Source organism: Acanthochromis polyacanthus, chromosome 5 (genome assembly GCF_021347895.1).
Source record: "Acanthochromis polyacanthus isolate Apoly-LR-REF ecotype Palm Island chromosome 5, KAUST_Apoly_ChrSc, whole genome shotgun sequence".
Taxonomy (NCBI): Eukaryota; Metazoa; Chordata; class Actinopteri; family Pomacentridae; genus Acanthochromis; species Acanthochromis polyacanthus.
Window position 1 is genome coordinate 15,261,171 of NC_067117.1, and position 25,454 is coordinate 15,286,624.

General features: G+C 40.1%; 1 protein-coding gene across 3 annotated transcripts; it reads right to left on the bottom strand.

Moving 5' to 3' along the window:
• Positions 1–146: 146 nt before the first annotated feature.
• On the bottom strand, positions 147–25,454 carry LOC110949184 (FYVE, RhoGEF and PH domain-containing protein 5-like). Of its 3 annotated transcripts, none has more exons than XM_051948338.1 (22): positions 25,031–25,454; positions 24,788–24,866; positions 21,519–24,063; positions 16,818–16,971; positions 16,228–16,286; positions 16,092–16,122; positions 14,614–14,765; positions 14,279–14,435; positions 11,113–11,203; positions 10,939–10,989; positions 10,422–10,480; positions 8,985–9,056; positions 8,720–8,788; positions 6,022–6,105; positions 5,750–5,829; positions 5,440–5,533; positions 5,127–5,264; positions 4,895–4,997; positions 3,389–3,525; positions 3,160–3,258; positions 2,843–2,997; positions 147–1,270 (listed from the first exon to the last, which is right to left on the bottom strand). In XM_051948338.1, exons 2-22 carry the CDS (start codon positions 24,807–24,809, stop codon positions 1,234–1,236), a joined length of 4,389 nt encoding a protein of 1,462 aa, XP_051804298.1. In that variant the 5' UTR covers positions 24,810–24,866; positions 25,031–25,454; the 3' UTR covers positions 147–1,233. The 3 variants fall into 3 exon arrangements, with proteins under 3 accessions (XP_051804298.1, XP_051804297.1, XP_022046771.2); XM_051948337.1 differs by having other exon boundaries at positions 3,133–3,258; positions 25,031–25,449; XM_022191079.2 differs by lacking the exon at positions 24,788–24,866 and having other exon boundaries at positions 3,133–3,258; positions 25,031–25,445.

Sequence of the window (25,454 nt, forward strand, 5' to 3'; positions counted from 1 at the left end):
GCTACAAGTGAATTGCAAAGAGTACGGCAAAAATAGTGGTCTTCCATTTTTAATGTATGTGCTGAGACCAATCTGCAAGGAAGCATTTAATGTTTAGTCCACCTGCCATCTAGAGGACATGAGAAGAAAAAGAGAAAACACAGACACAGAGTGTTTCCATCATTATAATCTCTTTTACGTCTTTTAAAGTTCCAGTGTTGTAAATAAACTAAATAAATCATTAAGTACAGTACAAACTCCAAGACACAGATTAAGTAGATCAGTGCAATCAATGATTCATGTTTCATTCTATGTCAACATAGCTCTGCACAGTGGATAAGGAGTCTTTATACAAATTCTAAATTACATTATATTTATTATAGGAATTCAAAATAATAAACACATTCCTGTCCACATTTTTAAACTCTTTGCTTGATATACACTCATATTCATGTTCAGTTCAAAAAGCACAATAACTACTGATTCACTGGCAAAATCATTTCCTACAATACAGGACATGGCACTATTACATGTATAAAATTGCTCACTCTTTGATACAGCCTGCGCTTCAAAGTATTAGTCATGGAGATGCTTCAAATCCAGTGCAAGAACACATGATGAATGAAGGCGTAACCAATTCATTTTTAACTAAAGATGAGGCTATTCCGCATTTAGTCATCTCTCAGTGGGGCTGAAATGTGTTACTATTTTTTCAGCCTCCGTGTAAATTACAGTAAATTATGTGTGCAAGTGTAGCTTTGTTCAGTTATTTTTTTAAATGGCTTATTTATGCTCTCTTAAAATATTTGACATCTCCAAAATAAAACTTCAATTATAGAATTTTGTTCTTTTCCAGACTGTAATAATAATCCACAATGTTTCACGTGATTTGGAGGAGTGATGCTGATCAACTGCTGGGGGAAACTACAGGTGGCATCAATGTACTGTTCCACTCTGGCAGGTATCTGGGCCAACACTTCTCGTGGCTCTCAGTATCACACCTGCTTCAGCAGCAGGCAGGGGACACTGGAGGTTGAAGAAGTAGGTAAATGTGTCCCCTCTCAAAGAACAAAGTGTCTTCTATTCTCTTGTCTTTCTAGCAAGGCCAGTTCCACACTTGCAGACATGATAAGGTGGTGTCTGTTCCCAATCTTTCCTTTTTGGTTTCACAATCAGTCATTTTTAAGGACGCCAGTTTGGAGCAGGAGAAAGGCAGCAGACTTCTATTTTAGAAACCCTCCAGTGTGGCAGGCTCTATAAAACTGTGGCTTCCTCCATGGCGTCTACCCACCTGTACAAGGAGCAGATATTAGAATAGGGAAAAAACTGCATAAACGGTAGCTTTGCTAAATGACTTTGCCTAAAAACTACCATTTCATTGCCTGTCAGGAGGACAGATGGCTACACTAAAGGAGCTAGGTTTACAGTTTTTCCATAAATTTTAAAAATGACTGTATTTTGTACTGAAGATGTAACATTTCTATTTCTGTAAAAACAGCCTCCAGAGAAAGAGCTGAAACCCCAAATCTGGTGATGCTCATGTTTCTACGTCAGTTTAAGTGGTCATCTAGGGGTGAAATAAAACTCTGACTAATGTGAAAATTATAAACTTAAACGGGAATTTAAAAAAAAAATCCCAGACAGCAACAATTTATGAATAGCAACCGATCACTCAGTTATTTACTCTGGCAAAGACCTACAGTGTGTAAGTCTTTATAAGTTTTTCCCTTTCATTGCTTTTCAATATTGAATCACGGTTTTTGTGGCTAGCATTTTGGGGAAAAAAAGACTTTTTCATGTTAAAGTGAAAACAGATTTCTAGATTACATTCAGTAATGGAAAAAAATTATAAATATAAAAAGGCAAAATAAGTGATTGTGTAAGTATTCATCCCCTTCCAGTATATAGTAGGTGTACATTTGGCTGCTATTACAGAGCGGCTCAATAAGTCTAATTTTATCCCCATTCTTCCTTGTAAAACTGCTCAAGCTGTCACGTCATGGGGATTGTGAGTGAACAGCCCTTTATAAGTGTGCCCACATTTCTCAATTGGACTGAGGTCTGGATTCTACTGGGCACCACTCCAGAACATTCACCTTGTTGTCTGAAGACCATTTCTGTGTAGCTTTGTCTGTATGCTTCAGGCCACTGCCTCGCTGGAAAACAAATCTTGTGCCAGGACACGGTCTCTTGCAAAGTGCATCAGGATCTCCCCATATGCATTCATTTCCCCTCTGCTTTTACAAGCCTTTCAGGGCCTGCTGCTGAGAAGCATCCCTATATTATGATGATGTTGCCGCCACCGTGCTTCACAGTGGAGATGGTGTTTTTGTGATGATGTGCAGGGTTTGGTGTCTGTCAAACATAGCATCTAGTCTGATGTCAAAAAGCTCAGTTTTGTTATGATCAGATGGTGTCTTTCTACTAAATCTCTTCAGACACATTCACTGCACTCAGATAATCTCCACTTCATTAACTGTGTGACTTCAAGCACAAACTGGTTGCACCTGCATTGAATTAGGGGATTTATACAATCATTTATTTTGCATTTTATAGTTTTTTTTAACTGACATTACTTTGTAGAAATACATTTTGATTTTTATTTGAAAATGATGTTTTTCTGTAAATTCTCATCATAAAAGTAAAAATTAATTGACCACGATTCAGTGTCGAAAAGCAGTAACACAGGAAAACTTCCAAGATAGCTGACTTTTTATAGGCATTTATAGGTGAGCCTGGAGCAGCACCCATAGACTGAAGTAGCAGTCCTTGTGTTAGCACAATGTTTCAACCTGCAGGATGACAAACAGTTTTGTTCCCTTTAAAAATGTATAATCAGCTGTCATGTAATCATGTGTCTTACCTCTGGGCTGTGTAGTTATCCTCAGCTTTAAAAGTGTAATACAAAGTGTTTTTGTGGTAAAGCTGGAAGACGCTGGCCTCCTCGTCTCTCTCCGGCCTGTCTGGAAGCTTCACTGTGAAACCCAACAGAGGTAAACTCTCTGATGCTACCTTCTCCTGCAGACAGAGATTTCATCAGGGGAAACGAACTGATTTTAGCACACGGCACTTAAAGTTATTTTTATTCAGCAGATGACTGTAACTGTGAATGTGTGCTGCTCAGGTTAAAGGGGAGTGCATGTTTCCCCTCACCTCTTGTGCTCGGTAGGTGTAAAGCACCTTGTCTTTCAGAAGGAACCACAGTTTCTTCCAGTTCCTTTTGCTCTTCTTGCTGCGCTGCAGACTGCCACTAATGGAGCCTTCCTCTGACACTGTCACCTGCAAAGCAATAGCAATGTTACAAACCAAAAAAACACATGGCTAAGCTGTCTTCAACACAAACTACACATCAATCTTCACAGTACTAGGACTGTAAAAATAAAAACAAAGGCACATTTTGTAAACGTACGTTGTTGAAGGAGAGGGTGCCTTTCCGATGTCTCCAAATATTTGGAGGATGAATGTTTTGGAACACAGTAGAGAGAGGACGACTGGAGCGGCTCACCCGAGGGCTACCCTTGGCTGACAGTGCAGACACATCTCCTCCTGCAAAACAAACAACTTCCTTTCACCTACAGTGAAGCACAGGTACAAGACAATAACCTACAGTGACAAACTCTGGAACATGACTGGTTGACTACAGCCTTGCAGCAGAGGCAGCTTTGTTATGATTCTGTGGATATGCAGGAGTGACAATGAGAGCTACACATTAAAAATAACGATAATAATGTGGTGTTTACTAGGGATCAACAATGAATTGTTTTCAAATCAAAATCACAATTTGAAGCAGTTAGCAAACTGCAAAGGCTGCAATCAGGATTTTATACAGCATGTTACACTCAGGGTTGTAATTCATATCTACAACCTATCACACAGTAATGAACTAATGCAAATCACAATGTCTGTATGACATTTTTCCATGGATTGAAATCAAATATACATATTTTTGCTCTGGTTATTTTAATACCTGACACATTATGAGAGCCAATCCCTACCATCTGATCTGACCTACAAGCCTCACTGCAGGGTGTCGTAACCATAACGATGACAAGGTGTTCAGTTGCATGATCTTCAATTATAACTGTAGCAGCTGAGTGCAGTGCAGTCAACACCAGTTCATTTCTTCAGTCACATTACCTGCTCCACTCCCAGGTTACACCTAACATCCTATAGTACAAACTACCTGTAGTCATGTCTCCCGTAAATTATTTTGCGACAGAGCTATCTTTGGTCTGGGGTCTGTTTTCAGCAGCACAGATGCTACTAAATGATTACAGAAATATTACAGGAATATTGTTGGATTCTCCCATTGCTCTTCTGAGACTACACATTACTATTATTTCTATTTTTCCTATACTATTCTTCGTCTATTTTTGTGTTCTGTGTTTTAATTTCATTACTTTATTGTGTTTTCCTTCAGATTTGTCTTTTAGTCATTGAGTTTTATGGTCTGTCAGTGTAACTGTACAGCGTTTGTTCAACTTATATCGCTTCATAAGTAAATTTGACATCAGCCTTAATAATTTATAGCCTGGGTGGAGAGAGGCATGCGATAGATGAAGGTTACTTTATAGTTAAGAATTGTAGATTATTAACAATCAGAGTATCAACAGACCAGCACCCTCCAGTGTGTGTGTGTGTGTGTGTATATTCAATGTTTCCATAAATCATCTATGACTAAGTCAGCATGCTGATTAGTCATTTTTTGACCTGACCCACTTTAACCGGTGATATTTTCTATTACAGTCACCAGAATCCACCCAATCCTGCCTGAACCTGCCCAACCTTGCCGGTTATGTGTCGATCCTCTCATCACTACTACGTTGTGGTGCAATTCCCACTAATATAATGATGAGCACTAAAAAATAAGTCACAGATAGACTGGCAGTGAGTTTAATGTCTTCAGTTTTCTCACCTCTCTTCTTCAACTCGCTGTAACAGTGATCACACACTTTAGCCATGCGGTCTTTCATGTATTTCAGTGGATATCTGTTCCTGGAGCAGCTCCGACAAACAATCTGCGTCAAACAGCGTAAAAGAAACATATACATTAAGTAAGCTCTGAAAATATTCAGTGCATTTGGCACACTAAACGCTCTGGTGAAAGGCGCAGTCTGTTAAAGCACTGTGTTTTGTTTGTGACTCACTCTTCCGCAGCCATGACAGTGGTGTCTGCGAAGAGTCAGGCTGAAATCTGAGGTGCAGTTCATGCACATCATCACTTGTGAGACGGGAACAAGAGTGGGAGCTTTTTCTCCAAGAGACAGCCGGAGACCATCTCTGGCCTAGGACACACACACACACGCACACACACACACACGCACGCACACACACATGCACACGCAGGCCATAAGGTGTGATGTAAGTATCATTCTGGTTGGTGCGCGTAATCATGATGGAAAAAAAATGTTCGCAGATGATTCAAAAGGAATCATCTGTTATGAGGCAGGATTTGCTCACCTCTCCTGAGCAGCTGAATGCTGAAGAGCCTCTTGTATGTTCAGTCACAGCACGATTAAGAGTGTAAAACCAGTCCTCTCTTTCAAGGAAGGAACTACAAAAACACACACAAACTCACTACATCTCTTCTGAGCCAGTTCAGAGGTTTCCAAGACAAAATGTGCAGAACATCAGCTACAGCAGTAAACACGCATGAAGTTTTTGGTTATGAAGGTTTTAGAGTTCTGTTATGGTGAAGTATTTTCTTTTGTGACTGCCATTATTAGATAATATCCATCATTTTAAGAGAACACGGTACAGTGTGACCCACCTTGCAGACAAAGTGATGGAGATGTCTGTTGCCTCCATCTTCAGTACGTTTTGGGCATTTTCTATAATGGGTTTAGTGACCTGGACAATCAATCACGAAAATCATAAATGAGAGATCAGATAGAAAGACAGAAAATCCCATGGCTGTTTCATGTGTATGTGGTAGAAAAACTTTAAAATGCAGGTCAACTCTTTGAGGTTTTGAAGAAAGAAAATGTTTGATGAAATATGAAAGAGATCAGAACATTATGTGGCTTGATGAAAGAGTCCGACCTTCATCCCAGTGAGTGGCAAAGTGTTCTTCAGTCGATATTTCCCATCCTGCTGAGGGTAGGTGTACAGCAGCACATCATTCATCTGAGAACACACAAATATAACACTAAATATGGAGCACAGATGAGTCTGACATGAATACAGAGGACATTCTGTATCCTTATAAAAGGATCAAACAAACAAGAGAACATAATCAGCTGATCTGACTTCATTCATGTTGTGTATGTGCAGCAGTTCTCCAGGAGGTGTCACTCTTGGTTAAAACAAAACTCTGTTTCTATCAGTTTACAATTCCACTGGAAAATTTACACTGAACATCTTACTTTCAGAAGAATACCGAACAATTTGAGTTACACAGTAGAAATAATTGCAAGCTGCTCTGTGCTATACTCACACAGTTCCCCTCTCAAAGAAACCAGTTACCCATCACCACCACCATTTCTACTTTAAATGGTGGGCAGAAACTTAAAATCCTCCTCCATACAAAATGCGTTCAGTGTTAATGAATTTGGATGTTTAACAAATTGATGTACTGTATGAATGTGCAAACTTTGACAATAGAAGATTGTTTTCAGATTCACCTACTGAAGGTGGCAAGTTTTGATTTTCAACTTCAGTAAATTAATATCCTCAGAGTCTTACGGATACACTTCAAAGGAATACCCAGCCATGACAGCATTGTGAGCTTCAGCAACAAAAGACTGCTGACAACGCAAGACCCCACAGACATGTCTGTAATTCTTTTATCCACATGCACTTACATGTGTGTGGACAGCTGAGACATGCACCAAAAAGAGACTCTTGTAAGGCCAGCGTGGCCGCAGAGGAGTGTAACAATACACTAGGAGACATCCTCTGTCCTGCACTTAAACTTTTGGAATTACAGATATTTAAATATTCACAGAAATAGATTTTTTCAATGATGGAAAACAGGAATAAATGTAGTGAGTAACTGAGAGAATTCATAACAGACAAATATAATTATTTCAAGAACAGTATTAAATATGTATGTGTATCAAAGGTGCCGTACAGTCAAAATCCATTTGTATACTGTTTTGTGCAGCCTAAAAACTTGTACATGTAAGACAAAAGCTGTGAGAATATGAAGATGCTTATTTCTGCCACTGATTGTATACACATAGGTCAGAGGACCGTGGAAACTGTAATGCAGAGCCACAATCAGAAAAGGTGGAAACTGTAAGAATGGCTTGTAACCAATAGGAAAAAGAGCAGAAGGGTCACTGTGTTTTTATGTCACCTGTTGTGCTGAAGTGCAACCCAAAACTGAGCCGCTGTTTACGTCTGTTTGCGTCTCTCCTGCTCTCTGTGCAAACATAGACTGCTAAATTCCTAATAAATTCGTTCCAATTTAAATATTTTTCTGCTTCTGTTGTCAGCTTATTAAGACGACGTGTTAACCAGCAGCCACGTCAGAGACACGTAGCACTACAGACACTGGAACAGCCCCTTTAGAACAGCCCTAAAACCAGGGTTCTGCAATGATGGCAAAATGAACCATCTCTGTTGTGTTCTGATCTGAAAAATTTAAGACGCATTCTAAGGATGAGAGACTTTCATTACTTTGCTGAAAAGAGGCACAATATAGGACCTTTAAATCACGTGTGAAGGGGATCCATGGATTTAAAACCTTTAATCTTTATGATATAACATAAGTGGGACTCTTCAATAAATAGATATCAAACTTGATGTAAAACTGCGCCATTAAACTCTGCATTATTTTTCCAACACATCATTTTACTCTCTGTCCCTGTGTGTTTTAGTACCTTCTTTTAGCAAACTGCCAGCTCCTGTAGACTTGTTTTATTATGTTCTCTCTGGCATTAATAACAGCCAATAACACGTGATCATCATTTGGGTGGATAAACCGGTAGAACAAAAGTTACGCAGCATTGACTGTCAGGAAGAAGAGGCATTTACGAGCTTTTTTTTAGTGTCGAGCCCAGACCACAAATTTCAAAAACTCCACAGGAGGGAAAGCAATGCAGTTTGATGATGCTCTATGGATAATTTGCGAAGGCGTTTCATTTTCTAATCTCTCTTGATTACAATATTTTTGAGCTATCTCTGTGTAATGATTTTACAAAATGAATGTTTAGTGCCGCCTGTAATTTATTCTTTTTCATCTGTGTCTTTCAGGAAATAAATCTTGTGGTTTTGAACCATCTCTGACAGGGAGTGAAGAATAACCAAACTGATGTCATTACATAGTTTTACATACAACTTAATGAGTAAAATCCTTGTCCCCTTCCTCCTCATGTGTCAATTAACTCCCACATCTCTCACACCATGTTCATGTCTCTACGTTAAAGGAGCTTCAGACATATTAGATTTAGATTTATAATATTTAACTGACACAATTTGCATTGTAAAAGTGCTACGTGGATCTTTCAGTTCAAAAGGAGCTCATGTTGACCTTCCCTGTGCTGTCAGTAAAGAACTGGCTCAGGAAGTCAGCATTCAGAAACATCCTGCCAGGAAGCCCTGCTCTTAATAGCGCAGTCTGGACATAGAAATAGGCCAGACAGAGAATTCCTGACTGTATATTTTAGACTGATTTATTATAGGCCATGGAAGAAAATTATGATTAAGCAATCAATAATGTAAAGACATTAAAAATAATAAGACACTGGCACATGCGTCTGTGTACCACGAACTGAAAACACAAAGCAGCATTTACCAAAAACAGATGGCGGGGCTGTCGACTCTTTCTGCTGACCTTCATCAGCGTGCCCTCCTTCACGAAAACCTGAGGAGGAAATAAAACAGGATTAAATCAAATTGATCCATAGAGGGCATCTGCAGCAATTAATGATATTTTTGACCAGGCTGGCTGGGGATTCCCAGCTCAATGACTGTGTAAAGGGCAACACAGGGGTGGTGCAGGGCAAACAGGGTGGGTTGGCAAGACTCAGGCAGAAACAATGCTGTTATCAGAGTCCTACCCTGCCAGGCTGAAGCAGGTCCCGCTGGCCGCGTACACTGTACTCTATGTTGACCAGACGCAACAAGTTCTCCTGAGACACAAAAGTAGGGAGTCAGGATGAAAGAGCATTGCCATCATTTTCCTGTCAGTGCCAAATTCTTTTTTATTTTGATAGGCTCCTTTTATTGTTAGGCATGCAGCAGTTATCACTTGAATCAGACAGACATAACATGTATTGTTTACTGTAGAAGGCTGTGCAGAAATGTCACTTCTTGGTACGTGAGTCTAACTAGAAATATGCTAGTTTCTACTAAAGAAAGTGTACAGAAAATGTTGCTCTAAGTGTGTATATTGGAGCAGTGGTGCGTCGAGCTAGGCTAAATGCTAAACAACTTCAACATGCTAACAATGTCACAATGACAATGTTAGCATGTTAATGTCTAGCAGATATGCTTACCATGTTAGTTATGCTATTAAGCAAACAAAGCATTGTACAGAAAGTCCATTTGGGGTTGGTTAGTTTAATTCTATTTTGGATCATAAACCAAAACAAACAAGCCATAGATTCAAAATTCTGAAGTTTAAAACGTGTATTCCAAATTTCATGTCACTATCTAATGTTGTTGAACCATTAACAAATATATGAAACAACAAATGTCAGCCTCATGACAACACTAGATGCAAAGATCATTAAAGTCCCAAGGATATATTATCTAAAACATGACTGTCTAAAGTACCAAATTTCAGGTTAATTCATCCGACAGATCTTTTTCACATGATACGGTAGGTAAACCCAGGTGTTACTCATGATGTTAATGAAGGTTTGTGCTCAATTAATATGACTGGAAACACCTGTGTGCACGTATGATTTTATGTCAAAATGGCTCCTGTGAAAAAGATTTCTAGTTGTATCTAGTATGGCTGTTGAAATATTTCAGTCAACATCGCCACCCTTAAAATTCATACATTATAAAATCTCCGTAGGTTTAATACCTACACCAAAACATTTTTGAAACCAATTATATGACTGGACAAAGAACATCAGTGTGTTGTAAATATTAAACATGTCAGTGGACGCCACACACAACCACACAACAGTAACTTGTCAGTCACAAGGTATCCATGTCTTACATACAATCTATGGCCGTACAATGACCTCCTAAATGTACTGTACAGCTAAATATGCTGCATATTTATATTCTAACATTAAATATTGGATCAATTTTATTGTTGGGGTTAAAGTGTGCTTTTAGTTAAATAAATTCTGTAGTCACACTACATTTGAAAGAAAGCAGTTAACTCCCCAACTTGAATAGACAAATCAGCTTACATTGTTGACTGCTCTTGCATTAATTTCTCAGATATGTGTTTTAATGTGTGTGATCTGAATGAGATATGATTCTGGATTCTGGCAAATGTCTGTTTGTTGGGTTCAAGAGTTACATGTGAGACTTACCCCATGTTTTAAGCTGTCATTTACTTGGTCCGCGATGTCGGACACGATGGCTACAGCAGCTGAATAAAGCAGGAAAATAGCAGAGGGATCAGAAAAGGCATTTCTATATATCAAGACGTGACTATACACACAACATCTAAAGATATGTATCTTTATTTCTAGTCTACAAAGTCAGGAGTCTGGACGTGTCCACATACTTGGACTGAGGTGGCTCCCTTATCAGAGATACAGCAAGAGATAGTGTTGCTGCAACTTGCCTGCTCATGAATTACACATTACAGTTTTGAGACAGAAGAGAGCTGGAACTACTGTCTGGTGGGTTTCCACCACAAACAAAGAAATCTAAATTGGCTCTCTCATGGCTATGTCTTCATGCCAAATGAGTACAAATAAATTCTCAGTGAACACACAGAGCCACATACAGAGGCCAGTAAGAGTCTCCTGTGGCTGAGAGTGAGAGTGGACAGGGCAGCCTCTGTCTGCACTCATGTTTGTCCCTGCAACATGTTTACTGTACCTTGGGTGTCTTCATATTCCTGGGAATCAGGGGAGAGGTTGTTCAGATAATCTGTAAGAGGAGTGAAAGAAATCCATGTCTCCAGTGAGTAACATATACAATCATGCTCGGTTAAATAAATTATTTATTCAGGAAGGAAGATCTTTGTTCTTATTTAATGAAACCTTGACTCACCGGTGAGGAGCATGCGATATTGAGCAACACGCACGATGACCTGCAGGAGCTGGTGTTTAACAGAAACCTTTTCCCCGGCCAGACTCTGCTCCTGAGACCAATCAGACAAATACAAACTTAACATTTTCTATGAATCATTGCTGCCCTTTAGAGCCACATTTACTGGAGAAATTCACATGACCTTTAGCCAAACAATATGTTAGATTAATTGAAACAGTCGAGCGTTCTCAAACACTTTGACAAGATAATAAAAGTTGCACTGACAAGGAAATTATACAGCAACAGTGGACCTTTGAGCAAGACATATTTTTAAATGCGAACAAGGGCCAATAACCCAGACTGCCAGTCAGCACAGCAGTGTGTGTTTTTCTACTCATATTAATCATGGTTTGGGAACCTGCCTTTCTTTTACGAGCAAAAAGCAATTCCCTATATTATAGATATTTAAATTTTAGTTCGAAAACTTGGCATACGGTAAAGGTAAGGGTTAGCCAGGTGTTATATTTAGAGTAAGACTCCAGAAAGTAAATGTAATTCATTATCATGTCCCTTGAAGTGATGGAAACAGAATGGCTTGTGTGTCTATACTTCTGTCTGTCTATTCTACTGGTCATATATCTTTGTGAGGACCAATTTGAGTTAATGTGCAACAATGCACACAACTCTCTTTTTGGAGATGCTATTTGATACTGCAGGTATTTCATTCACTCAGAGGAAAACTTTTACAGTACAAACAGCTAGAAGCAACAATCTCAACAGCAAACAGCTCCTGTTAATGTTATGTCAAAAACACATCTTACTTTTTTTATTTGTGAGGCTCATTAATCCGTCCTCATCTCAGTACGGTTTTAATTTTATGAACATTGCAGTTTGAAATAGATGTGGAAATGTAGAACAAAGTGAATGAGAAAGGTATTTTTAATTTTGGCAAGAAAACTGTTTCTTTCTGCTTTCTGTGATGCTGTTTTGCCAATATTGGTGCTGAAATGTGAAAAAGGTGTTCCACAAGTCCAAGTGGTACGTGCCATTTGGTAATTTGACAACACGAGGTTCAGACTTGTGCCTTGTTGAAAGTGACACAGAAATGTCACCAGGTGCAACCTAGTAAGATTGCCAGCACAACAGAAACGCAGGCAGAGTGCTCATTCAGACATGAAGCCTAGAAGTTTAGTTGCTGTTACATGAATGGAATGGAGTGTCTGTCTGAAAAGGGTTTTTGACAGATAAGATCCACCTAAACAGTTACAGACTAAGCACACTTTCCCTGGCACTAACTCCTCAATGTCCTCAATACAAATTGCTACTCTGTAATAACTACTCAGGAACAGTTTGAGGAACATGACAAAGAGGTCATTGCCTCAACCTAACCTGCAAACTCAACAGATCCCAGTCCAATCATGCATCCACAAGATGCTCCAGAATATACCCAAAACATGGTGACCCCACCCCACAGATCACAGGACCCAAAAGATCTGCTGCCAATTTCCTAGAGCCAGACACCACAGAACAATTCAGAGGTCTTGTCTAGTCTATGAACTGACGGATCAGGGCTGTTTTTGTGGCATGATGATGATCTACACAGTATTAGGCAAGTAGTCATAATGTTGGGGCTTGCTTTAGGTTTTGGGGATCCTTAATAGTATTTTGAAGACACTGGTCAGAGTTTGACAAACGCGTCTAATTCAATAGTGTGGGGAAACTATTCTGTCAGCAGTCTCGCATCTAAAAGGTAGACAAAAAAGCTTACTGCACTGGCATCAATATACAAAGTGCTTAAGAGAATCTGAGGACTTTTAAACAGTGATGCTCCTAAATCAGAAGTAAAAAAAACTGCCCATCTCTGCAAAGAATTCCTGCCAACTCCTGTCCTCAGTGGTCTATAAAACGGAGGAAAAATATTGAAAATTCTTCCGTCGATAAATGAAACGAATGCACACAGTGCCACTGGATATTCATCTATAATCCAGCTATACCATTACAAAAGGTTGTAATACTCTGTGCCACCAACCCCCGAGGAGATAAAAAAAAAACTGCAGCCTTAACACTGAACCGTGGAAGACACTCAACGCAGCAGCTGACTAGAATATTTGACTGTAAATGAAACTGTCGACATTGAAGTGATATTACTTTTTTTTGTTTTTTTGCTGAGGATCATTATAGCCTTTATTGTATGTTTTACGCTTTAAACTTATTTTATTGGCTTCTCCAGCAACATCTCTTGCTGACTGGTTAGAAAAACAGTCTTGTGTCTGCTCTGTTAATTGAGGCTAATTATAACTCCTCACTAAAGGGCATCTGTTTGACGATGTTGTTGAGCCCAAAAAAGCTGTTGGGAAATGCAACCTACATCAATTTTAAGAGACATTTGGTGTTTAAATTGTTGTTCTGAAGGCTCACGGCAAATGTATTAGTTCTTAGCATCTATATTTTTCCTTTGGGTGACATGGAAGTTTCTTTTTTAATCGCCACAAGCAACGTAGCAGCTGCTTTAAATTAAACTATTACTTTTATCTACTTAGCTTCCTGACTTTTGCTTACATCTTTCACAGGTTTACTGTTCTCTGTCTCTCTTACACTTAATGCACCCAACTGTTTTTTGTTATGGTATTTATATATTAGAATTCTGTTTTGAATGACCTTTCTCATCTGTGCAGTCCTGGATGATCTTAGTCAATTTCAGATCAGTCCAGTTGGCAACCGTCTAGCTTAAGATATAATCTGCCAAACATGCACAGCAAACAGAAGCAAAAGCTCTTTTGTTCCTGATGTTATTGGCCTTTTACATAACTCAATGTCATTTTATGTTGTATTTATTTTCTGTTTATTATTGTTTGGATTATGTGGTTACTGCTGATGGTATAATGATTTGCCCCTCAGGGATAATAAAGACATCCTTGAGCCTAGAATAGGTTCACTACATGATAAAAACACATCCAAATGTAGGACCAGAGAAAATAAGGAAGCTTAGTGGTCGAAAAATGCATTCATGGCAGTGTGCTCTCCTTCAAGCACATCTTTCTGATGTGGCATTCATTCATATCAGATTATTTTTAATTTTCATGCACTATTCTATTAGGAGAAAGGTGGAGTTACCTTCTGCAACAAAGCTGTACAGAGTGTTTTGTGTTTTCCACGTTTTAAGTTAGAAAAGCACTGCAGGTCTGACCTCAAACTGTTGAACGATGGCAGCAAAGGCAGACGAAGTTCGGCAGCTGTCCTCCAGTAAACTCATGCTTCGGTCATAGTGTCCGATGTAAGTGGTAAAAACCAGGAACTCTGCCTTCCTAGACAGGAATATGTCTGCAATCCTCTGTCTCTCCCCCCTGAATGAAGAAATAGAAGCAGGAGTATGAAGAGGAAGCAGTATGTCTAAGATACCAGAATTCTTTTTGAACAGTATTATGGAGGAACAAGAATGAGTATTGTAGGAAATTATGTGTTTGCATGGTTGTGCATCAGTATTTCCTATTTAACAACACTAGATTATGTGCCACGTCTCACCAGTGTCGGATTCGATTCTCCAGCTCAGCCAGTATCGTGCGATGCAGGCTGTAAACATCTGGCAGCTCATTGAGAATCTCTCGAAGTCTCTCATCATCCAACACAGGCTCCCCCTCATCCCCGACCGTCGACCCCACTGCCTCCCGAAAGTCCTGGCAAACAAAGGAGTATAGAGGAAGGGATGTTATTTTATAGTTCAGGTTACAGTGCTGATGAGTGTTCAGCCTCATTTTCTTCTTTTATTGCTTTTCAACATTAAATCGCTATCAATTTAATTAGGCTTTTTGGACAAGAATTTACAAAAAAAGACTATTTCATGTAACGAATGTCTACAAAGTAATGCCAACTACTTAAAAATCTAAAATGTAAAATAAGTGAATGTGTGAGTAGTCACCACCTGTGTTTATGATTATGTGCAGTGTTTCATTTCCACAAAGCAAAGTGTTTAGCCTGATGGGAAAAAAAGCTTAATTTTGGTCTCAACAGGCTAAAGAGCCTTCTTTCAGATGACCCCAGAGTCTTCTACATACTTTATGGCAAACTCTAGCAAAGATTCAATATAAACTTTATTGAACAGTGGCTTTCCTCTTTGCCCCTCTCCCATTTCTTAATAATGGATTTAACTGTAATCCAAGGGGTATTTGGTGACTTCGAATTCTTGTATCCATCCCCTAACTCGTGTTTTTAATTTTTATTTTTTTACGGAGTTGCTTGGAGTGTAAAATCAACTGATTTTCCATCAATTGACATTGCTTTGTCGAAATCTGTTTTCACATTGACATGAGCAACTCTTTCTTGCACTCTACATCTTTTTTTTTAAAAAGCTTGCAGTTTCTCCAAAGTCTGCATTTTTCTCCCTGTCTTCATTCCATTTCTCCGCCATAGGATAACTGATATTATCTGGCGGCGGGGTGCACAGGAGCTATTATATCAGAGAATCTCATCATCTCTTGGAGCACTGCAGCATCAGTGGTTTAAGTCACTGTTTTAATCCCTACACAACAGGAAGCAGAATGAGAGAGGAGGATTTGCTCCATCCTTATTACCACCACTGAGAGGCACCTGAGCAAGGTATTTAACTCCAGACTGCTTCAGTGGAGTTACACAGATCACACTGTGTTTGCATTATACAACTTTAGATTGTTATTGTAAATAAAAATGGAGAAAACAATCTTGTAAACAAGCATTTACAGTCAGTGCAGGCAGCCATGGAAACAGGAACATCCCTAACTCTGTTTTTTAAAAAACATTTTTTTAACTCAGTCTATACTGTCCTACACAATAAATGCAAACATGTCAAACCATAACATATGAATTGCATTTATTTTATATGTAACTCAGATCCACAAGGCTCAAACAGCCAACTGTAATACAATGTAGAAACTAATGTAATTGCCACCTCTGCTGTGTATCTGGACACACACATGAGATGTATATTGGATTAGTCAATTAAAAGGGGATACAGATAAGTCACTTACTTCCTGGAGCAGCTTCAGGGCCTTTACATGTCTGTGGACACAAGAGTAAGCATACAATTTAGCAGGATAGCGGTGGGAAACTGAGTATGTGTGGTAGATAGGTATGTTTGAAAAGAAAAACATATTTCTAACTTACAATCTCTCCATGTCTACCAGTTCTTTCACGATGTAAAAAGCTCTGGATCGACCGTCAGGCTGTAAACAATCATAATATTTACTTGTAATAAGCCCAGCGTAAGGAGAAACTGAAGTATTTTGGCACGGGTTCAACAAATATTGCTGGCTCCACTCTGCACATCATCTCTAAGCAGCAATCAAATTCTAAATAATGAGCAGTAGCCCATTAACTTCCATTAACCTGCATTGAAATCCCAGCTTGTGAGGGCAATTTTGCTGTTGCCCAAGGTGAAAAACAGTTCACTTTGTTTTACTCTGCTCTGTTCTTCTATTATCATCTTAATTTCTACTTACTGGAAAATGTGACACCTACTCTGTGCAAATTATGGTATAATATAAAGCTAATTAAATTACATTTTAATGGACAGTGGATTTTAAAAATGAGAGTGAACAAGAGACAGACATTAAAGAATGAGGAATAACAGTTGGCCTTTTGTACAGGAACTGTGACATTTCAGGTTGCAATTCGGCCATTCTAACACTTTAACTTTTCTAAACGTAAATACTTACATCTCTAGTCGAATTCAACATACATTTGTGAGAACTAACCTGTCTGTCGTAATTGTTGTCCGTCCCTCCATCTTCCTCCTCAGAGGTGCGTCCTAGGTCTTCCTCACCCACCATCTCTCTTCCACCATCACCCACTGAACCTGTTCGCGGACCAACAGCCATCGAACACACGTTGTAGGCTTCTGTGTAGGCACTGTGGGAAGAATAAACAGCAGCAAAATGTAACATGGTGTGCAGACAGGCTAAGCAATATGTGTATCCAAACATGTATGCAGAATCACATTAAGAAACAGTATGGCAATATGACAACTTGGAAGTCTTCAAACGCTTCAGTCAACTCTAAAAAAACGCTGACACATTACTAAATGAGTGCATGAACAGGTGAAAATATTAGTGTGACGGGTCAAGCAGGACACAATTGACTCTATTAAGCTGCCCTGGTGGTATTTTTGCATAATTCATGCATTGGAATTATTCAGTACAATCTCCTGTCAGCCAAAGTCAAGTTAAAAAATGTAATGTGGTGACCAGTTAAAATGAAGCTGTGACTGCTTATGGTCCCCCAAGACAGCCTCCAAGCTTAGTGTGGACATGGTATGTTGGACTATCCATCTAGCAGTGTATCTGTTAATTATGAAAACTAAAGAAGGCAGCTGTTTAGCTTACCTTAGACTTGTTACAGGAAGAAACAACTAGCTTAGCTCAGTCCAAAGGAAACTGAATCTGTCTGCCAGCACAGCTAGAGCTCAACAACTAAATCTAGGGTAGGCCAAATTCCTCAAGTAACCTACCTTTCAGCATATTGTAATTCAAGTGATTTTAGAATAAACTACATATTTCCTAGGAAAATTTCACACACGACTGGATATTTCAGCCACTCAAGAACAGATGGTATAAAGAGCAACATAGTGTCAAACTGATACAATGGGATGAAGACAAAACTTTCACTAAAGAGAGCATAGTTTGAATCCTATGTTCATGTATATTTGTTGAAGAAAGCCTACAAGACTGACCAACTCAAAGGCTGAGATTCTGGTTTTCGGCAGGAAAACCAGTGGATTGCTCCCTCTGACCAACTGAAGCAGCGTAGTAGTAATGTGGTGATTGTACTGGATCATCACACTGAGGAGTGAAGCATTCGACTTACCAGGCGGTTGAACCTCCAACCCTCAGCTATGGCCATGATAGTAGTAAAGATTCTTAGGAACTTCTAAAGAAGTTTTCAGTATTTGAAAAATCATTTTCTTCTGTAATATATATTATCTATGTTGGATCATATTTTTCATGAGATCCTTTGGTAATCTCTCAGATAAGAGGTTGGGAACCAGTGGTTTAGTCTGTAAACTGACCTTTTCTCCTCAATTTCCCACAGCAGTTTTATAATATGATCTATATTCTATCTTCGCACCTTCATTCATGAGAGAGTAAATCAGACATATTTCATTGAAGCAATTATGCCACCTCTGCAGTCCTTTACGGTCCTGCACTTTGAAATATCACTATAATAAACATATTCAGTGTTAGAAGCGAATGTGAATAGATAAAACATTGCAGGTCTGCAGAAAGCCAATAAAATGATCCTGAAAGGCCTGAGGAGACAACTGTACCCGACCAGGGACGCATGTTGGTATTTTATGCTACGAGATTGTCTTCTGCAGGGAACCAGAATGAATATGCTAATGGCTGCAGCTCAGTGGGGAAGGTAAGTTATGCAAATAAAAACACGTCCTGAAGTTGCACTGATGAGGCTGTAGTCCTCCATGTGACCAATTGCCTCACCATGTTTCACTCCAAGCACCAGTGGATTTAGCCCCACTGAGATGTAAATTAGCTACATATGAAGAACATATGTGAGCAGTTCAGGACACATTAGAGCTGCATGGCCCATTACTGCTTACTGGATCAAACTCTGACAGAGATACCAGGGTGCCTGAACCACACAACTCCATGAACAGTTTCTATATTGGGCTTTGAGTTTGCTACCAAAGAAAGCGTCTCTGTCACTTCTCATTCGTATGAAGGCTGAAGGCAAAATCTATGGAGATAAATTACAGACGGAGATTAAAAAAACATTACTTCTATTTTTTCCTTGGGTTAAGTTTTCAGTAAAATGTGGATGTGATAAAGACACGACAATCTGCAAACTATCTGCTAATATGGCTGCTTCAGGCTACTGTAAAATTAACAGCCTCAACCGCTGGCTCTGCTGTCCGTCCCGATATCACTTTGCTGTGATTACACTCATTAGAGGCTGAGACACATTGCAGAGAATCATATACCATATTCATATTTATCATTCATATCCATAAGGCTGTTTTTGTTTAGCATTGACACTGAATGTTGAAGGAATTATCTGATTAGTAGACTGAAAGATAATCAACTATTTTGAGAACATTTGGTCAAATCATTTAGGTGTTACGCTCAAGCCATAACGACTTATGAAAAATATAATAAAATAAAAATACTGTGAGAAAAAGATATAGAAATATCTGAACATTGTAAGATTTAAAAATGGTAAAACAGTAAAAAAAATAAATAATGGGAAACATCTCTAAAATAGTGATATTTTAGGGTGCTGAAATACAATAAGAGTTTGATTTTATGGTCACACCTTGTAAAGGAGTAAATTATTGTTTGTAAAAATACATATTTTTTGAGGCGGGGATTCTGTACAGTTTTGGCTTGTTTATTTGTACAGTCAACATGTAAATACACACTTTTTGTGACTTTACTAGATGTTCCCTGTCATTTTACAAAATGGGTAAAATCTGGAAAATAAGCACAGAAAAAGTCAAGCATCCTTTCCTTAAAAACAATAATAATTCATAGTGATTTTAAATATACTAAAACAGTTTCATTTTAGGGTCAAACACTGTAAAAATACGAGTTACCGTTTGATGTGGATGCTATTTCCAGGCAGATGTGTAGTACATCAAAGGATTTATTAACTGTCTCTGTTTCTAATCCCCCCTGCAGGTAACATGGAGGAAGCAGCTTCTTCAACAGGAAGCAAGAAAATAATCCAATGAAAAAGGTTTGTATTTAGAAAAGACTAACAAAAAAGGAGACACGATATCTATATGTTTTTAAGGCAAAATGGCCAACTGTTTGCCCAAATCTAAGTAATTACTACCAGTACAATCATACAGCATGTCTATGTGACCTTTTTAACTTTGTGCAGGTTGATATTGATTATTGTCCCTGTTTTTTGTTTTTAATGAAATATGTATTGACTGCTTCTCTGAAAAATACACCAGTGTGCATTGGAAATAACCTTCTGTATCTACAAAGACAAAATAATCAATTTCTTTGAGGAAAAAAATCAGAGGATGAAGTCATCATGTTGCTCACTTAAACCTGATGATCTGAAGCACCAGCAGAATGGAGTGCTGGTAAAGACAAAAATGTTTTGTATTATATATACTTTGATGTATTTTACCTATATATGAATTTGTAGTTTGAGGATATACAAGAAAATATTTATTCTCACCAGAATCAGTATTTTAGAGTCCTAGTTGGACGGTTTAGCTTGCACATACAGTGTAACACACATGGTGAACGTGAGGACAGAGAAGCTCTGTGGTGAACAACTGATGACTACTGAACACAGTGAGATTGTATCTGTTGTTCCTGACTGGCTGGAGATGAGCAATGACTCCAAAATCCTCTGACTATTAATCATGTTGAGCAGCCTGTATGATATGGGTCCAGCCAGCAGGAATGCAGGGGGGATGGGTTAATGTCAGCCCAGCATGGCTGATCATACCAACAAGCACCACAGCGGGGACACGAGAGGCTCTACCCTCAACAGCAGCTCAGGAGGAGCCTGTTCCTGCACCTAAACAGATGATTTATGAATGAGACCAGCTTGTTTTCACTGAGATCTGAAGAGACCACCCCTACGCCTGCATTTCTTCCTCTCCCACCCAACATGCCCCAACAACACACGGACACATCGCAGCTGGAGTTTATTAAATCTCACCGCAAGGCAAGAGGGAAGCTTCCTCTGTACCACTGACCACCACATCCATGTCCGCTGCGATCACAGCATCAAGGGACTCTACATAATAAATAGTTGTGAATCCTTCTCCCTAGGGACATTGTTAAACATACACAGTGGCCGAGATGTAATAAAAAAGGCTTGTGCTCAGTGCAAAAGGTGGCAAGACTCACTAATGATATGTCCAACACCATCAATCTTCATAAATACATACTTACACACAGACATGAGTGTTATTGGCCTTGGTAGCAGTGTGACTCTCTTCGCTCTATGTAGGCCAGTCATTTGCTTTGTTTTTTGATAAAAAAAAAAATCTAAACAATTTACATCAAATTGAATATGAAGATACACAGATCCCAGATGATGAAATCTTGTGATTTTGTTTTTGTTTTTTTTCTGGTACCATCATCAGAACAAAATTATACTTTTTCAGTGATACCTCAGCTGCTGACAACATGGTAATGTCCTACTACATTTGGTCAGATATATATGTAAGCTAGCTTTTCCAGCCACATTCGTCCACAATCCTCTGTCAGTTACATCATATATTCACGATGTCTTGCGCAAGTATAAACAAGATTGTGCAGAGACAGATGACATCTGATTTTGTAAGACTGTGAAAGGTCAAAACTTAAGTTGCAATATTATGAAAAAGTTGTATGCCTACTGCATGACTTTGTAAGGGCAGCTGCAGTACGAACTATGCGATTTGGAACTCAGCCCTACTCTTGTTCACTTACCTTTCTGTTTCCTGTTCAGGTGGCTGAGTTTTCTTTTCAAATCCAGGAAGGCTGCTCATGTCCACATAACCATCCGTCTCATTGGCAGAGGACAGCGCCCGACTGGGACGGTCAAAGAAGCCTGTGAACGGTGCCTGCCGAACAGGCCTCCGCTGTGGCACCTGAAGGTTCTCGTAGTCTGAGCTGATGGGAGGAACATTCTCATAATCGGAGGTATCTGTGTTGGGGAAGGAGATGGAGCGAGGTTTGGTCAGGGGGAGAGGCGTGAAAGGCACACGAGAGCGATCCTCGAATGACTCCACTCGGACGACGCTGCGATTGAGGAAGGCCACGGCGTTCCCTTTCCTTTTGCTCTCCTTATACAACAGGAAGGGGGAGGCTGGATCAGGTGAACTTTGAGGTTTGCTGGCTGAGCGTGAGTTGAGCTGTGGTGAACTACTGATGCTGTGTCGATCTAAGTCCAGCAGTCTGCTGGGTGTGTGGTGGCTGGACTCTGCTGGAGATTTAGAGGAGGATGGGTTCACATCTACCACCTGCTTGTTTTCTGATTTCCACTTAAACTTAAGCATCAGGAAGCGCTTGATGGAGGATTTCTTTTTCCTGTTTTTCTCTGACAAGTCTCCTTCAATGAGAAGTGAGGGTGAACTCTTTGTAATGGGCCTCTGGGTGATGTAGGCAAGTTCAAATGGAGGAGGGATATCCATCACAGAAGTAGGGGTGGACACAGCACTGGACGACAGAGGCGAGCACCTGGAGAAGCTTTCGGACGAACAGAAGGCACCTCTCTGTCTGGGAGATCCTTCCCTGTAGACACCCAGAGGCATGTCATGTCCCTCCATGGAGAGGGATCGAGGATACAGGGACAAATAGTGAGGTTTGGAGGTTTTGGAGTAGCTCTTGTGTCGTGCTGAGTTTAACATGGGGCTGCTGCTCAGTGTAGGTTGTCCAAATCCACTCATGTAGGGCTTCTGAATGAACTGCACTCCCAAATCCTCCACATGATTCGTATTCCGCTGTGACACAGAGCTGGATCTGATCCCAGTGGTTCTCTTGTCGAAAGGAAGGACAACATCAGCCTCCAAACTGGGACCTGGCTCCTCATAAACATGCTCATCGCTGATGTCCTGCTCTGTATCAGTGGTGTCATCCAGAAATGGCACAATGTGACCCTCCAGGTCGTCCTCGTCTCTGAAGACGTCAGAGTCATTTGGGGACAGCAGCTGGCTGTCTGATATAGAGGAGGTCAGGGAAGTGTCGGTGTCCGTTGGCACTGAGATAGAGACCAGCCTGAACCTCGGCTGACAGTCCAAGTGATTCAACACATCTTCCACTGTGTGACTGTTGAGTTCTTCAGTTTTTGCAGACGTCCTTTTCTGACACGTCCTTACCTTGTTCTCATCACCATCACCAATACCTTCAAAATCCATAGAGGCCACACATTGACCATTTTCTGCTGTTTCCTTATAGCTCCAAGATGATCCTCCACTGCAGTTTATAGAAGAAGTCTGCTTGAGTCCACTCTCCAGGAGTCCATAAGCTTTGTCACTCCTTGGCATCAACTCTCTGTTAATAATGTCCTCTGAAGAGATGTAAAAAGGCTCATGAGCTGGATCACATACTAAATTAGCATGTTTCTTAATGGCATCACAGACCTTTTTCTGGTCTTCAGGAACAACATCACTAAAACAAATGTTCTGCAGGTTTTCATCCCTTTCCTTCATCTTATGGCCACAACTCAACTTCAGGATGTTACAAGTGAAACCACAGTCAGAGGCAGATTCTTTCTCTTCATCTTCTGTTAGAAAAACATGTTGGGTATCAGTGTTTTCTTTAACGAGGAGACCCGACTCATCTGTGAGAGACTCTGTTAAATCACCTGCTGTACTTCCGTCGTCACTGGTTGGGGTGTTTTCCTGCTTCTCCTCCATGTCTTGTTTTTCAGGAGAACAGCAGCCTGCATCCTCATCAATGCTGTTGACAGAGAAGTCTCCCACTGAGAGGCCATCTGTGTCAGCCAGCGCCTCGCCTGCATCACAACCTTCAGCATCCGTGTGCTCCGTCATGTCAGTGTCGATCATCTCCACCACCTCCTCAGAGTCACCTGTGAGCCTCGTATCGCTCACCCAAACTATTTCCAGAGAGTCGGCGTCCTCAGTTCGAGCGCCATCAGTTAATCTCCAGTCTCCATCCAGCTTCTGCATCACATCTTCTTTCTCCTCCTCTGTCCCCTCTCTGTCCTCCGACCCCTGTGACACCGTCTGTAAATCGGCTTGTGATGATTTGAGGATGTAGGCGTTAAATGCGTCTATAATCACTTTGTCTGGACCGTTCTCTGTCTCCTGCTCTTCATCGACCTCACCATCTGAAGTCGGTGAGCTGCCATCACTGCAGCCTCCCTGGTTGCCATTAAGCTGCAGTATGACTTTAGGTTTTGGGGCTATAGAAGGTTTAGGACCCCTGGCTGCAGACATTAGAGGAGGGGGCCGCTTCAGGCTGGTGTGACAAACAGATCTTGGCTTTGGAGCAACAGAAGGCTTGGTGCAGTCTGAAAGAACAACAGGAAGAGGAAACTGTAAGATTATGCACTTTAAAATAGCTTACAGGTCATTTGTATTGTGTCCCTGTGACCTAAAAATGCTCAAAGATTCACAAATAATACAACCGTAATGGCATGTGTCACATTTAGATATCTGCAAGGTCACAGTTTGACCATTGTCTTCACAATCACTCTTAAAGCACAAACATTCAACCCATAGTACAAACCAGTGCAAGTTAGCTGGGCGCTTAAGCATCACAAAAATACTGTACAGCTGTTCAAACTGCAATAATTTGCTGGCATAAAGATAAAATAAAGGGCTTTAATAGAGAAATGTGCACTTTAACACCCTTTGAGAAAGAATACAGAAAAGTCTAAGGGATTTCCCTGACTCACTTCCTGCCATTCAAAGGAGAGAAACCCCTGTCAGGCTGCCTTACTGCTTTAAGAAGAATACTTTATACACAGTAAGGGACAATTTTGTAACTCGTGTATATTCAAACAAATTAACCTGTGGACAAAATATGACAACTTACAGAAAATGAATTGAAATGAGACAATTAAGATTATCTAAACATAAAACTACAACACTTACAGTTACTATTTGATAAAAGGGAGCTTGGGTTGGCTGAGGATTCAAGAGGCTTATTAGAGTTTTCACTCCCAAAACGAGCTTCATTCCTTCTAAATCATCCTCCTGTTCTATCAGCAGTATATCAAGCGTATGACTTACCAACACTGCTCTGCCCTCTCATATGAATAAAAGCGGCGTTAAGAACACTTTATATTTGCTTCACATCCTGTTGCTGTCGCTGGATTCAGGGACGCGAAGAAAAGGAGCAGAAATATCAAAAGATGTGACTAAAATTACAACTTAAAATGAAAAAAAACAACAACAACAACAAGCGGCCACTAAAGAACGAATACAAACTGAGGTAAGTAACATGATCAGTTACTTTAAGATCAAAAATCTCACCTGTGTTCATCTTTGCGCATCGAGCATCTCCAACATCTCAGCCGACAATGCAGGACACTTTGCGAAAACATGTAAAAATGGATCCGGCGGTGAATTGAGTTGAATTGTCCAAACAGAGGGAGAGACTGATCCAGCTCAGAGAGTCCTCCTCTCAGAGGGAAACGCTGCTCAGCTGATCGCGGTGCGTCCTACAGCGCACAGGACGCGACTGGAAACCAAACGGAGAGACCTCGATCCACTTCCAGCCTGCAAGATCCTGAACAGCAGCAGCTTCACTCAAGTGTTCAAAACGTTAACATCCCGCCTGCACAGAAACACACCGGGCTGATCAGTATTTCAGTCCGGTTGTTGCAGAGTTATAAGGAAATGTGAAAACGGCGGGGATGTGATTTAGATTTTGGATGAGATTAAAGCGACGCAGTTA

Coding starts and splice junctions, on each gene's coding strand:
- LOC110949184 (XM_051948337.1), bottom strand. CDS start 24,809: ATGAGAGGGCAGAGCAGTGTTG. Junction 6,106..8,719: donor AGCCCCGCCATCTGTTTTTG/GTAAATGCTGCT, acceptor GTGTGTTCTCAG/ATGAATGATGTGCTGCTGTA. Junction 2,998..3,132: donor ACACCTACCGAGCACAAGAG/GTGAGGGGAAAC, acceptor CTCTGTCTGCAG/GAGAAGGTAGCATCAGAGAG.